At 33.5% G+C, this 16,191-nt stretch overlaps 1 protein-coding gene across 1 annotated transcript in view; it reads left to right on the forward strand.

The window, feature by feature from the left end:
* The window catches only part of CCDC91 (coiled-coil domain containing 91), a 143,006-nt gene that overhangs the window by 60,853 nt on the left and 65,962 nt on the right, over window positions 1-16,191 (forward strand). The window contains exon 6 of the mRNA XM_062569556.1: window positions 3,748-3,852. Within this exon, the coding sequence (XP_062425540.1) occupies window positions 3,748-3,852 (105 nt within the window). The remainder of the gene's footprint in view (window positions 1-3,747; window positions 3,853-16,191) is intronic.

Here is a 16,191-nt window from a genome sequence, read left to right on the forward strand (position 1 = left end):
GTAAAGTGTTTCAGGCTGTCTGAGGAAGAAAATGAAAAATTACTAGTGGGCATTTGATATATGTAAAGAAATTCTGAGAAACTGAAGCTATCACTACTTCTAGGACTATAACAAATGTAGGTTCAGATAACAAATATGATAGGAGTGTACCTATGTACCTATATGATAAGAGATAACCACACTGAGCCTCCTGTCATCAGTCCTGCAATTGGCTGTTTGTTCAGGGTGACCCTTTGAAAGTTCATTGTGCAATATACAGAGGGAGAAGAAAATTACCAAGAATAACCATATTGAAATTCTACCCTCTTGCTTTATGCTACATTTTGCTCTAATCTTAGCTGAACAGATTCCTTGCCTTCCAAAGCTATTTAAGGATGGCTGATGCTTCAGGAATACCATGCTGATATTAGGTCAGTACAACAGATTTATGGAATATAAGCCCATTTGGATAACATGTAATTAATTTGGGAAGAAAGTGATGTTTGAGCAGTGTGACAAATAGCTGTGCAGAGTACGAATTAGAGACTTCTGTTTCCTTGCACTGAAGAAAGCATTTTAAAAGTGTACGAAGAATTCAGTCTTTTTGTCTATATGTCTTTAATAACTTTAGTTGATTGTTCTGCAGTTTACCATAGCAGTGGATTCTATGCATCTCTGCTGTATTTAATCCAACAAAAGACCTTAAATAGCTATTGTGATCAGATAAAGAGTAAAATGTCCTAATTTGTTAACATTTGGCAAGACATTTTTCTATGACATCCTTATGTTCAACCATCTCTCATGGCATCCCCACTTTCTATGATCAGCTAAAGACAGGTAGGTGTAGGCTATTGGCAGTGAATGTAGTAGTATCCTATACACTAGGTGCATGTTAAATAAGAATTAAAATTGTCAAATCTGACTTTTATTTTAAAATAAAGTCTTTTTTCCTGATAATTTATAATAAAGTTTGGGACATGCATTTAATAATAAACAGTGAAGAATAATGAAAGAGTTTAAATGACAAGATATGTCAAGCAATGCCACTTATCTATGACACTTTTCGTATATAAGAGTAGAATTTCTATTTTACAGAAGCTCCTTATATTCTAGTACTGACAATTATGATCAGTCCTGAGCATAAACGCTTGCGAATGCATATTCTCTCTTGAAAATAAAAGATTTTTATATTTTAAATTCATAAATAATAATATAATAAATAAAAAAAATCATAGAATCATAAAATCGTAGAATCACTAAGGTTGGAAGGGACCTCAGGAGATCATCTAGTCCAACCTCCCTGCTCAGCAGGGTCACCTAGAGCATGTTAGACAGGGTTGATAAGTAATTTAATATTGTATTTTGTTTCTAAGGCATGTCTTAAAATCATAGGGCCAGAAAATCTTCAAATTATCCTTGAAAAGGGAAAATACTATTTTTATACAAAGGAGTTACTGTCATTTTAGAGTTTTTATGTGACACACTTGATTTTGTTTTAGGTCACTTAAAATCTGTACCCTGGTCAAAATAATTTATATTACTTTCAGTCTGTAGATTTTGTATTTTAGGTTTGTGTCTAGCCAGTTTTCATCACGTAACATGGAAGCTATCTCTGAAATTCTGTGCCACGTGTAGTAATTTCTGTCTCATGACTTGGTCATCTAGTGGAATACTTAAATATAGGGTCAATTCCTTGTTGCTGTTAAAGCTGTATTAGTAGTGAAGATAATGGAAAAGGAAGATATTTTTAAAGATAAAATTTTATTTACCTATTCCATTTAACAAACTTATGTAGTAAATTTAATAGGAATATAACATTCAGTAGTTAAGCTCACATAGTAAAGTCTGTAAAGTGACTCTACCTTTGTGAGCAAGGAGAAACAATTTAAGAAACTACATTGCAACTTAATGACTGTTCTGTTACTGTTTTTCTGGGATGAATATGTTTTTCACAGAATCACAGAATTATAGAATCGATAAGGTTGTAAGGGACTTCAGGAGATCATCTAGTCCAACCCTGCTGCTTAGGCAGGGTCACCTAGAGCATGTTAGACAGGGTTGCATCCAGGCAGGTTTTGAATTCCAGAGGAGGAGACTCCCTTTTGTGACAGTTCTTTTTTTTTTTTTTTTCCCTCTATATATTTTTTTATTTTTTTAAATAATGGAACAATTCCTGTCACATCATTAGTTTGTGCAAATAAAAAAAGAAAGAAATTCCAAGTACAGACTGTTATTGCTGGTGATATATGGCAATTTCAGTGTATGCACAGCGGATTCAGCTAAATATAAAGTTTCATATGCAGACGATATACTCATTTGTGAGTTACATTTTTTTGACTATCTGAATTTATATAATATAAGAATTGAAGTTAACTGGAAGGAATTGAAGTTAGCTGGCTTTTATGAAAGTAAACTAGTCACTAGTTAAATACCCTGCAAAAGCCAACAAATTTATTCTTCAGTTAAAGTTTACATAAAGTATGATCTATTGCTTGTTAACTTTCAAATCTTTCTGAGCTTGTTTTGAAACTAAAACTATAGCACTGGTGTGATCCTGAAGAATGCTGATTTTTGGCAAAACAGGCTAAGCAGTGGAAAAAGTGGGAAGGTAGTTCAAAAATTGGCAAAAGTTATTTCTATATAACGTTGTGATTTTTGGTTTTTATTTTTTTAAGTTCTCAAAATTACATTTAGTGTGTGAGTTATGTTCCATCAAGTAAATATATTTCCAAAACAAAGATTATCTGAAAGATGAGACTTTTTTATTTAATTTGTTTGCTTTGTCTCCGTTTGGGCCAAAGATCTGTTTTCTATAAAACTTATGTCTGTTTTAACTTACACAGTAATTTCAGCTAGTTTGTTATGTTGATTACTAGTTAAAAATAGTTTGCTATAGTGTGTATAAATAATCCAATGTATATTCGGAAAGTGACATAAATATTTTATAATATTTAGGGTGAAAAAATACTTGTATAGCACATAAATTAAGTGACTCCTGGGCAAAAATATTAGCGTTGTTTTAAGGAAATCAGAGTGAAATTCCTTCAAATGGTGATTTGTTTTTTCATCTATTTGATTTTGTTTTTGTCTGCATGTGGATGTTGTAACTTCTTTAGAGTTCAGTCAGGTGCATGTGTGCACATACACATGTGCAAACACACGCATGCATACACAAAGAATTCCTAATGTTATTATCTTTTTGATATTGTCCTGGTACTTCAGCTTTCTACATTTTGACTTCCACTGCTTCACAATCAAGTGTGAACTTCCTGGGGGGGCATTCTTTTATGTCTTAAATTGCTCAGAATTTCCATCTGCTTTTACTTCACTTGTGGTCATGAAGATCATGCTTGGCCCATGGGATCTTACAGTGTGCCGAGAGGATGTGGAGTTTTGTCAGCCAGTGAAATATGTCTGGCTTTTTTTTTTTTTTTTTTCCTTCAGCAGCTCTCATATGCTTCTCTTCTTGTGTGGTCTCACTAAACTGAGTATATTTAACAGAAATACTCTCTATCTTCTGTGTATTGCTCTCTTTAAGAGTCTGTCTAAACGAAATCTGAGATCCAAAAAATTTTAATCATGCCTATGGGAAGACATAAATCTAAAAACAAAATAGTGTTACATAGAAAGATACTTCAATAGTTGCACATTCTGAATTTGTAACAGCATTCCATGTTCTGGTTATACACAAGTATATAGTTGATTTCCAGTTTCCAGTAAACATCCCAGTTATTTCTTTGTTAAATATTCTGTGCTTTCTTTTTTCAGGTGCTGCTGCAGTCTACAGTTCAACAGCAAGAAGCAGCTACTGAAAAACAGTATATATTGACAATTGAAAAACACTCTCACAAATGTGAAGAACTTAATGCTCAGGTATGGATGTACACAGACAGGTATACATAGGCTACGTGTCTATCATATACATATAATTATCTGTGTATGTATGCAGTACAGAAAGCTTCATGATTTTCTTTAGTTTGAGTTCTTTTCTATATGTCTGAGAAAATATGTAAACACATGATCACCAAACAAAATAATCAGTCATTTACCTTGTGTCCTCAGCGTAACAGTAAACATAGACATTCAAAATTCACAACAAACAATAATTCTTTGTTTGGTGGGATCCAAGGTATTTTATGACATTTAAACCTCCTTAGCAAAAATTCAGGAAGAGTTTATCACAGAGGATGAGGAATTGTAGAGCAATTTAATACATATTCCTTTAATAACCATCATTTTCTGTAGCTTTGGAGAAAACCTGTAATAACTTAATTTTCATCTTTAAATGCAACAATTGATTGTATGAGATTCATGCAAATTATCGGTCCAAATATTTTGATGCTTTTTAGGCAGTAGACACACAAACAGCTGTTGTTCAAACCTATTCTTCTACAGAAATGTAGAAGCTCAAATTTACCAGGGGATCTAAATGAGACAGTTTTTCAGAAGAACTCATAAATGTGAGGGGCCTATTCATGGTTCATAGAATCAGTAAGGTTGGAAGGGACCTCTGGAGATCATCTAGTCCAACCTCCCTGCTCAGCAGGGTCACCTAGAGCACATTAGACAGGGTTGCATCCAGGCAGGCCTTGAATATCTCCACAGAAGGAGTCTCCACAACCTCTCTGGGCAACCTGTTCCAGTGCTCCGTCACTCTCACAGTGAAGAAATTCCCCCTCACATTCAGGCGGAACTTCCTGTGGTTCAATTTTTGCCCATTGCCTCTTGTCCTGTCACATGGGACAACTGAAAAGAGTTTGTCTCTGTCCCCCTGACACCCTCCCTTCAGGTACTTATACACATTGGTGAGATCCCCCCTTAGTCTTCTCTTCTCCAGGCTGAAGAGGCTCAGCTCTCGCAGCTGTTCTTCATAGGGCAGATGCTCCAGTCCTCCGATCATCTTCGTAGCCCTATGCTGTACTCTGTCCAGTAGCTCCATGTCTCTCTTGTGCTAGGGAGCCCTGAACTGAACGCAGTATTCGAGATGAGGCCTCACCATGTTGTAGGACAGAAGAATGCTTCTGCCATAACACAAGGAACAGTTCACATCATGCCTACATTTTAATGTTTACTTTCTGTTTACAATTTCTAAGTCATTTATTATTCAATTCATTGAAGGTTTACTATCTCTAATTGTAGTATTAGACTCTTGGATTTTGAAACCTAAGCAAGTAGTTTAAAAATTTGAGTGTTTAAAAATTTGAGTTTTCAGTTTTTATAAAATAACATTCATACTTACAAATTTTGGTCTGTCATAAAAGTTTATTGGAACAGTCTGAGAAATATACAGGTATATACAGATATATTTTAATACATCTGTTTTTATATGTATTATCTACTTACATGTTTGTTTTAGAATTTGTTTTTCTCCAAGGGGTTTGTTCTGTGCTAATAGTTAAGGTTGCTAATATGATGACTAATAACTATACAGCAAATTGATTAATGTTCTGTATTATTGCATTGTGCGTACATATTCACACTTACATGGAGAATTACAAGTATCCATCTCACTTTCAATTTGAAGAGTAACAGCAATACTCACATAGCAGTAATCATACAGTACAAATATGCTCGGAAAATAAGCATAGTGCTTTTTGTTGCTGTTGTTTTCTTCTAACATTCTTGTTTTACAAACAGTATTTTGCCTTCACTCTTTATGCTTTTTCTCTGCTAGTATTTAACTAATCATTAGCGTTTATTCAAGTTTTTGGTATTTAAGCTGTATTTTGCCTGGGTGTCAGTGGTGGAAGTAAATGGTAAAAGCCTATCTGGAAAATTACCGTACTCCTGATGTATTCCATTTACAATGCTCTGACTTCCAGGCTGGGGGAAGAAGTGAAAGGCCCAGCTCTATCTCAGTTTTCTGCTAGAGAAATTTCTGGAGTTAGTTAATCCTTGTGACATGCAAGATTTTCTACAACACTGATTAGCTAATCAGTGGTAATAGGTAATCCTGGAGCAGTTTACGCAGTTGTTATCTCCTTGAGCAGCATTGCTCAATATACTCACTGACATACTATACTGAACCACCTTTTAAAAAAGTGTCCCTCTGTATTGATTGAATTATTATCGCTATCCATTGGTTTTGCTACAACCACTTGAAAGCAACTTCAGCAGTGGTTGCTATACAGTTACTCTCCACAGATGCTAGGTTATTACTACATCTCCCTTTTCTAAGTCCCGTAATGTCATTTATCTTGAATATCCTAGCCCATGTGCTCTTTAACTGTGGAAGTGAAATCCTGGCGTGGATTGAAAGGACAAGTTCTCTCAAAGTCCTTGACCACTGGGAACTTTCTAGTTTAAGTGGGGACAGTTTCCCTTTTTTTTTTTTTTTTTTTTTTTTTTTTGGACTGTTCTCCAAAAATAAATTAAAAGCTTCTGCCACAATGGATAGTAAATAAATAAATAAATAAATAAATGCCTTCAGGTTTGGATCTCAGTGTGTCAAATGATCTGAACATAGAGTGAAAAAGGGACATGTAGAGATTGAACTGTAAATTGCACTACTTGTGTAGTTATTTGATGATGAAGAATGCAGAGAAATTAGTTTTCTTCTTGGTACTGAGTTTTCTGTCTTGTTTTCTAAGTACGAGAATGATAGATACCAAGTCAAGTGTAGGAGTCAGCATATTTAGTATTCAGGTAATTACACTCTGATTAAACTACAGTTCATATCTGGTACAGTCTGATTTATCTTTAAAAATAATTACTGAGCTGTCTAAATGCAGAATGAGTAGTTGGTCTGGTTTGTGGTTAGTAAAGCTCTTTTGAGGGATAAAATATTTAGAATTTTTGCTTTATTAACAGTTGCAAATGTCTGTAACATATTAATGCTATTCTCTCTGCTTTTTAGTTATGTTTGTCTTGTTGAAAAAAATGCCATAATTAGCGGGTGGGATGTGAATCCTTTTTCCCCCTATTGTAATTTTTCCTACTTAGTGATACAGAGAGAGATTTTTAAATTAGTATGGTTGAAATCACATCCACTGTTTAACCTCCCTTCATTATTAGTGATGCAGATTATAGAGGGAAAATACTTCATAGTTTAAGAAGATGATTACAGTAACTTTAAAGAGGATATTCTATAAAAGATACTAGAAAAAGATGGAATAAATCAGCATCTGTTATTTAAAAGTGTTTACTATCTAGAACTAGAGTATTGTAAGTAATTTTCTCATTAAATTCTTAGACCCTGAGCTTCAAAAGGTAAAGAGATGATCTGTTTTCACTGTAAGCCCTAGAAATGCTGATTTAGCAAAAATTTCTTTTACTTTCAAGGTAGTTCATCCTAAAAATGTGGTCCTTATTAACGTTAGTTGTGATATTCTATTTAGGACAGTCAAATGATCTATCAAAATAAAATAGACTCTTAAATACCTTCAGAAAATCGCTTGTCATATATGAGAAACCTTTCTGTCTGTGTACAATTTCCTTTCCTTTCTTGATGGTATTCTTCCTTACTGTCTTCTAAACAAGGTGAAGGAAAGCAGGCATTCATAGAAGAAGACGGGTGAAGGTACACGTAAAAATCAGATTCAGAGCACGCAGTTGCTAAATTTTGATTTGACAGTATCCCTCTTTGTCTTCTTGAGGAAGCAGTATAAATCAGAGACTGGTTATCTTACATTTTATTAATCGGGATATTTTCCATTTTGGTTCATGTAAAAGAAGAATAAAGAAAGAAGAGCAATGAAAGTCTTTAATTTTGTAGTTCAAGTGCATGGGTAGTTTTTTCCCACATCAATCATCTTTTATTCTATTCTATAAACTTTTGCAAAGTTCTTTAAGCCTGTAGTTTAGCCTTTTTTAGAGTATATTCGGGTAATTTTTTCCCCTCAAATTTAAGAAGCCAAAGCAGCTACTAGTGTAATCGATGAGACAGAACAGTACTAAAACAGTATCACACGAAAAAGAACTCAGTTAAAAGTTCCCTCTGTGCTTTTGCATATTGATATTTTTGCGATGATTTTATATGAAGTTATGAAAGAAATCTCATATTTGTAGATGCAACAGTATTTTAGTATAAACTGAGTTAGCCTTAATTCTTTTCTTGTCTATATCATAATTTTGGCTGTAAAGGTGCTTTGTATTCATGGTTCTAGCTTGATAAATAGTTGTTCAAAATCTGTTTAGTGCATAATATTTTGCAGTAATTTTTTGACACATACTCAAAAAAAGCATTTTTAGCTTCATTTTGAAAACAATTTGCCAAAAGGTCATTCCAAAGAAGTTCCATTTGCTGGAACTCAATTTTTTTAAATATGTAAATACTCTGAAGATGGCTTATGTTTGAGCTCATGGGCAAGCAGAAATCTGGTGTGGCAAAGGTAATGAGCTGCTTGTGCAGGAATGCGGTAGATGCCTTACCTTCTCCGGTGTTTAGATAATGCATTTGGATATGCTTTGCATTTTCAGTAACCTCTCCACACACACATATTCTGGAATGCCAAATGTAGAATTTACTTTTCTGTACACCAGAGAGAATGTTTATTTGTTTCAACAACTTAATTCTACGATCAGAAACTATCATTTTCTCTTATTTCATTTTTTTTAATATATACTTGTCATGTGCAACGTCTTTATGTAATAATATTGGTTTTTCTCTTATAAGCAAAGAGATTCTGTGTTTCTTTCTCTGTTAATGGTAATAATTGAAAAACTTTTTTCATGCCTTATCAGGAGCATATGTTATTTTTCTCACTTTACTGTGAGAATGACATAGCACTGGAACAGATTGCCCGGAGAGGTTATGGAATCTCCTTCTCTGGAGATACTCAAAACCTGCCTGGACATAATCTTGTCTAACAGGACAACAGCAGGTGACCCTGCTGGAGCAGTGCAGTTGGACTAGGTGATCTCCACAGGTTCCTGCCAACATCAACCATGCTAATGCATCTGCATAGCTAATTAGAGAATTTGGAATATATGCTTTTTAAGGAGACAATAGTCAATTTTTGCAGTGAGAGCAGTAGGTATCTGCAGAATCCCAACATATAAGAAAGACTGAAAAAATGAAGGATGCAGTGGATATCATCTTGATGGTTCATTAATTCCAAATATGCATAATAGAGCTGGAAATTTTTGGGAATATTTTTCTTGTTGCTATCTTTAGGCATTTCTGCTTAGTCCTTGAAAATGTTGCTATTTCCTGACCTGGGAACAACAGTTTGTTCTTTTGCACCACAACAATGTACTTCCTATCAGTCATTCTCATTGTTTTCCTCTAATTCACGTTACACCTAACCTCTTATCCTTAAGCATAGCTTTTCTAGATGTGTCTTTCCAGGTCTGTTTCTCTTCTACTGAGGGGGAAGTTAGATTATCTCAGAACTTCTTGATTCTGTGGTAGTTCTTGGCTATGTAAAGGAAAAAAGTACTTAAAAACCTCTCTTTTCAACTTGAGCTATTTACTCCAAATGCAGAATATCTCCTTGATTTCTGCTTATGCTTGTGTTGGAAAGACACCTTCCCTCCCTCTTACCTCTCCCTGGAAAGGTTTGGTTACTTCTAGCTGTGTGTTTTGGTTTTGATGTGCTGACCTTATTTCCACTTACTGTTTAGTGCATATCTCCCAAAATAAAAGTTGTATTGCTAAAAGGCACTTCCCCCCCCCCCCCCCAAAAAAAAAAAAAAAAAGTAAATCTTTACCAAAGCCTTCTAGCTTCAATTTGATCTGTCCATTATCACAAAATACTTAAAGGATGATTTTGCAGTCCCTTTGCAGTGTTAATTCAGCCAGCATTCTTTCAGAGTCTGAAACAAAAATCTTTTTTGGACATTGCATTTGATAATCCAAATTAAATCTTTCTTGGTTTTGTCAAATTCCAGTTGAAAGTAGATCCTGAGTGTGCGGGATATTTTGTTACCTTTTGCTTATATAACAATTTTCCTTAAAATCTTCGTTACTTGTCATGAATCTATTATCATCTACTCTCATCAATACTGAACAAATCGGTAATGTAGTATGATTTTTCTCTTCAATTATTTTTGTCAGCTATTGTTCAAATATTTTTTCCCTATTGCTGTCTTCTATTACTGAATATTTTGATGTTTAAATTGATTTTATTTTGGGAATTCATTCCCTTTTATTTTTTCTAATAGACGGAACAATTGTGCAAGCATTCAAACGGACTGTGATATGCATTGGAGCATGAAAACAGAAGTACTAATGAATACTTTTTTTCATTTTATTTTTATTAAAGTCTTTTACCTCTATATCCTAATCAAAGTTACTTTTTTTTTAAATAACCTCTATTACCAAGTACCCTTTCTGAGAAAAGTATTTTCAGTATCAGACAACTCTGAATAACTTCCTACTTTATATTTTAAACAGTAATACATATGACAAAATATTTTAAGCCTGGTTGTAAATGACTTGCCTCTGATGTTCTTCAAGTTATACACATTCTTCAGTAAAAAGCTGGCTGGAACTTTGAGCCAGAGTAGTAGGCCTAGTTATTTTACTACCCTTATTATATTTTTTCTCTGTATTTTGATTGATTTAACTTTTCTTTTTGACTTATGTTTTGCTGGTTTCCTGAGCTTTCTCCTAAGGAAGTTTTGCTGTCATCTTGGCCACTTGAAATTCAAACTAGCAACATACGGTTCAACCATGCAATAATAAGTTATAATTTGAGGAAGTGGAAATATGTAGCAGATGCTGGAATTCTTCACACAGATTTTCCACCTTGCATTGCCAAACACTCCAGTGCCACAGATAGTGAGGACAGGCTAGGAGTGTAGGAAATAGTTGTGATTACCTGATCTTTTAGTTTGACATGTGACTTAGACATAGGTTAGAAGTGGTAAAGGAAAGGTGCAGCATAAAGTAGTATGACATTAAATACAGCTGGCCTTTTTACAAGAGTGGTGAAGTATTACTACTATTTTATTAAGGCTTTCTTTTTCCTCAATATAATATTTTGAACAGGATATAGAACTGGACATATTTTAATAACATTTCCTCAGGCTTGTAAATGGTAGTTAAAATTCTGTTCTGATGAATGTTTAATAGCTCTTAAAATACTGAAATACTCAGCTCTGAAATACTTATCTAATTTTCATTGAACCAGACAGAATCATGATGCTTTAACTGCATATTTTTATTATGTCATATCCATCTCAAATACAAATAATGAACTTTTTCCCATGACCCGTGTTATTCACGTTAGATTCCTTCATGAGAAAGTGAAGTAGAAATAGAACTTGGTGAGTTAAGTTTTCTTGTTAAAATGTTCCTGCTAATGAATAAAGGACTGGAATATTTCCCAGTCCAGTAGATAGTATTTCCCAGATCTTGCAAATGAGGAATAGGAATTGCTCTACATCTGTACGTAATAAAGGCAGAAGAAAAACTTAATTATTTGAAGGTGAGACATGAAGTCTTACTTTGGCTGTGTTTTTTCCTGTTAAATCACTGACTAGAATGTGGTTTCTTTAGATGAATAAAATTGATAGATTTAATTACAAGAAAAAATGATCATTCACTGGAGTGTGAATTCAGAAATATATATACTTAATGTCCTAATTTTTTGGTTTTCAGAATGAGGCTATTACAGGATGGTTCTAAATATCATTTCACCAGTGTGTGAATTTTTTTTTCCTCAGATGAAAGGTCTTTGAAGGTATAAAGTATTATTACTAGTTACAGTGATGCTGCACATACAGCAAGCTTTTTTTCTGTTTAGTGGAAGTGTATGTACTTTAACTTTGATTTTTTTTGGGGGGTAGGTGCTTCTGAGAATGGAGTGAATTATCACACACTGGTCAGTTCAATATGGATAAATGCATTTTTTAGCTGCTATTCATGGGTTATGTAAAAGTATTTGGATAAGCAATCACAATCCACAGAAACATAAACTGGATACCCATCAGTTATAGCAAAAGAATTGTATCTTTTTGTATGAGATTCTGTATCCATTCCCTTTCTGATGAAACTGTACAGGATCTAGAAAGAAACTGTCCCTATTTTTAAAATTCATTTTAGTTCATTTGGATACCCATTTTTCCATTTTTCTTTAAATTTGGATTTTAAGATTAATAGGAATATGCAAGGATTATAACTATAAAATTAGATCTAGTTTATTAATAGCTTTAATATAGCATATTACCTCCAAAATAACTCAAAAGAATTCTGAATTATTCAATCCACAGATTATTTATAATATATACTATGTAACCCTTCAAAACATGCATACCTGAAGTAAGACTGTCAAGGATTCTTCAGAAATAAATTTAATCTATAAAAATCACAAAAAAAAAAAAAAAAAAGACTAGTTGCTGTTGTGATTAAATGTGTTTACAATGCCTTCTCTGACTCACATTCCAGGAAAAAAAGAAAGATTTTTTTGATTTCTTTTTTTTTTACAGGAATCAAGAAAAACCACAGGACCTCTGTATTTATATTTGAATCTACATCAAACACTTTTCATTTGGAACTGTTGTCTGCAGAATTTCTTTCAGGGAGAAAAATATAACCTATTTTGAATGCCTTTTGTTTTAGGTTGATTTTCTTTTGTCTCTTCTTGACCCTCTCTCTTGCTACTTTACACAGAGGAGGGTAGAAATGCTAGTATTTCTCTCCATTTTGAAATACTTTTTTTATAGTTTTGTTTTTTTTAGTCACAAAACACTTTCAAGCCGCCACGTCCCACTATGATTTTGCTCTTCAATATTTTTGCACTCCAACAAAAGTTTATACTCTGTGCCCTATACTCCTTGAACAAGGAATTAAAGGGAACAAATGAAGACTTTGTTGGAGATGGTGTAGTTAATCTAGGAAATTTAGTTCAGGCAAAATAATGCATAAACTTCTACACACTATATGGTAGTTTATATACTGTACTGTTCATGGCATCTAAGTTCAAGGTATTCAGAGCTGGCTTAGTATCTCTGCATAGTGTTCTTACTGTGCCTTATAGCTTACATGTTTTATGTAAATTTTCAGCAAACCTATGCTGACTGAAAATTTTCTTATTCTATTAAAATAGAATTTTTGCTGAGATTCCTTTTGACTTCCTGCTAATTTATTCACTACTATCAGTTCAGGCCTTAATTTTTTTTATTATTATTATTATTTCCAAATGATCTGTAGTCATAACTTTTCACCAGTTTCACCCTTTTGTTTACAAAGAGCTGGATAGCTGCATCCAAAGCCTCCAAATCTTCATAATTTTTTGATGTATTTTCTGGTCTTTGGATTGTTGATCAGTTACTCCAATTTCCATTATAAGCTTCATGAACACTTCGTATCTGGCAGTCTAGGCAGATTGGATATATTTTTTTCCAAATGTAAGACTCCATAGTATGTCTTCATCATCGCTTTCAGAGAACTGGAGTAATCTTTATCATTTTCTGTATAGGACTGTTAGTTCTGAATTCATTATTCTACTCACAGGAGACCAACCATTCTTTCTTGAAGGCTCATATTAGGTTTGCTTATTGGAGAACTGAGAATGTCCTTTTGAGAGTTAAAATTATCAGAAAAACCTCAACTTTGACATGTGAATAAACCTGATAAAAAGCAACATCAGAGTAGTCTTGAGGCTCTTCATTTACTCTGTTAAGTGTGTCTAACAGAGAGGAACATGTTCATAATTCTTATCTGAGGAAACAAGGAAATGTTGAATGAGATTGATTCAATTCACATCCTTTCTATAGCTTTTCTTTCTGATGAGGAAAGGAAGAGATTATGAGAAAAGCTTGCTCAGCCATAGGCATTTCTCTCAGTATATGTGACCTTTGATGTTCAAGGTTTATGCATAATACAAGGACTTGTTAAGGACTTCCAAAAACACTTAGGTGCCTTAGTTTATCTTTGAAAGATCTGTGCTTTGGTGAAAAGGGGGTGTACATGACTGGGAGATGCATTCTTGTCTGTGGAATGGATCGGTGATGCCACTGAGCTCACTTTACCCCTTCTAAAAGACACAGTTTTCAAGGAGATTCCATGACTCAATATAAGCACTTTGAAGCATACTACTGTGGAAACATGGGAGTTCCTAATATATAACTTCTCTTAATTAAATGTAAAGTGTCATTTTTCATCCTTTTTATTATATCTGTGCTAACTACACAATACAGGCTTGCTGGACTCAAAACCTGTTCTGGGGAGAAGTGGGTCACACTATTTTATTCTGCTTTATCTATTTGCAGTTACTTACTTCTTTTCAAATAAATTAGGTAATTTAGTAGTTGAAAGTACATTTTTCTCTGAAAAAGAAATCTAGTTGGCCGAATATAAATTTTGAAGCCAAATAAACAGTTCCTCAAGGTATTTCTCAGGCTCTGATACAAGAGAGTGTGCTTTATTACTGAGTTGTATGGACAGCTGTTGCAACATTTGTGATGATATATGAACTTCTGGAAGTCCAGATATGAGGGTAATCATTTTTAGGAGGGTTATTCCACATGAATAAACATTTACATTATAATAGGAGGGGTATGCCAGGCTAGTCACAAGAAACTTACAATCTTGATGAAATTATGAATTTTAGCATCCTTATTTCTAATGCAAATATATGTAATGTAAAAGAAGTTGCTTTGAAGTGTTCCAGAAGTCATTAGCTTGTATTTTGAAAACATTCTAAATATATTTGTGGCTAGTGTTTTCCAGCAATATCTTGAAAAATCAAAACTAGTGTGTATATATACACAGAAAAAAGTGTTTAATATAAAAAAATTACAATTCTTAGCAAATTTTCATAAATTCCATGGAATTCAAAATACAGTACCACATAGTTTTTCTAATCTCCCAAGGAAGAAAGAGATCCTGAGCTAGATTAAAGTGATCATACTGTAAACTGCACTTAGAGTAGCCTTCACATTTATGATAACTTTTTACTCATTAGACAGTTTTTTTTCCTAGTCAAAAGTGTTGAGCAAAAGCAGTATACTGTATTTTAAAGGTTTCCCTTTCTGCTTCTAGAAGAAGTAAAAAGATTTCTTCTTATAGTGCTATCTGTATTTCAAATTGTTAATTACACTATATCTCAATGGAATTGATTGAATTTGACAAATATGTACCTTCTCCTCACTGTAACACCCAGCAGGCATAAAATTGTATGAAAATACTTCTTTTCTGGATTTAGTTATACTCTCTTCTTTTCAGGAAAGGATGTACATTTTTACTTCAGAGATGTATTCAAGATCAGAACATTGCAATTTTCCTTAGACTAGAAATACTTTGGTCCTGATTTCTGTATTTTTCAGGATTGTAGGTTAAAAGGTTTTTTGGGGGGGTGGGGAGAGGGGAAGAGGGGGAAAACAACAACAAAAAGCCCTCTGCTGTGTAGTGAGGTTATGTTCACACAGAAGGCTGTAGTCATGAAGGTATCTTTTTCAGCTGCAGGTAAAACAGACATTAATTGCCTCCATTGTCCATATAGACATATTTGTTATTGAATTAATGCAAATCTCAACATTGTTTCAGAAGTTTTAGGATAGGCTTATCTGTTTTCTTATATATGTAAATTAAATTTCTAAACCTGCTCTGAAGATTAAAGACTGAAAATAGTGATCACACAGGGAATGTTGTATAATACATACAGTAGTTGGTCCACTATGGTAACTTTAAATGTACATACACATTCTTCTCATCCAACCTAGAAATCTGATGGTTAGTGTCAAACTGCAGTTAACTACCTGTAGCCGTTATACTAGAAATTATAATCCTGAACAGTTGATTGCTATTTTATTGTATATGTTTTTACAGTGATCTGTAAAAGATCTGATTTTCTGATAGTCATACCTTAGAAAATCCCTATTCAATTCTTATCTAAAGCCAGTAAAATTCATCTCTTTTAGTTGACCTTGCTGAACTTTGGTTTGTTGAATACCTCTGATTCAGTGTTTAAGTATGTTTGTCTATTATTGCATCAGTCTTTTAAATGAACATGGAATAATAGATGCCACTTTGTAGTCTCTCTGCAATCAGTTAAGTGAAGAATAAGAGATTATCTAAGTAATAACATGCATTTATTGTTTCACTTTTGTTTGAGTTAATGTGGAAAAAATTATGTAGCTTCCCTGATAATTAAAGCTATTGAAGATACCGAGTCCACAAGAAAAGTTAGTTGCACATCATTAAATATGAGTACTCCTGTCACAAGTGTTTTCCATTAGAATGTGTCTGCTACATTCAAACCTATTTTAACTAAATTCATAAGGAATACTTTTATTCTTAAAGCTGTAGTGGAATACTGTTTGGTG

The sequence above is a fragment of the Rhea pennata genome, chromosome 1, assembly GCF_028389875.1.
Source record: "Rhea pennata isolate bPtePen1 chromosome 1, bPtePen1.pri, whole genome shotgun sequence".
NCBI classification, from domain to species: Eukaryota; Metazoa; Chordata; class Aves; order Rheiformes; family Rheidae; genus Rhea; species Rhea pennata.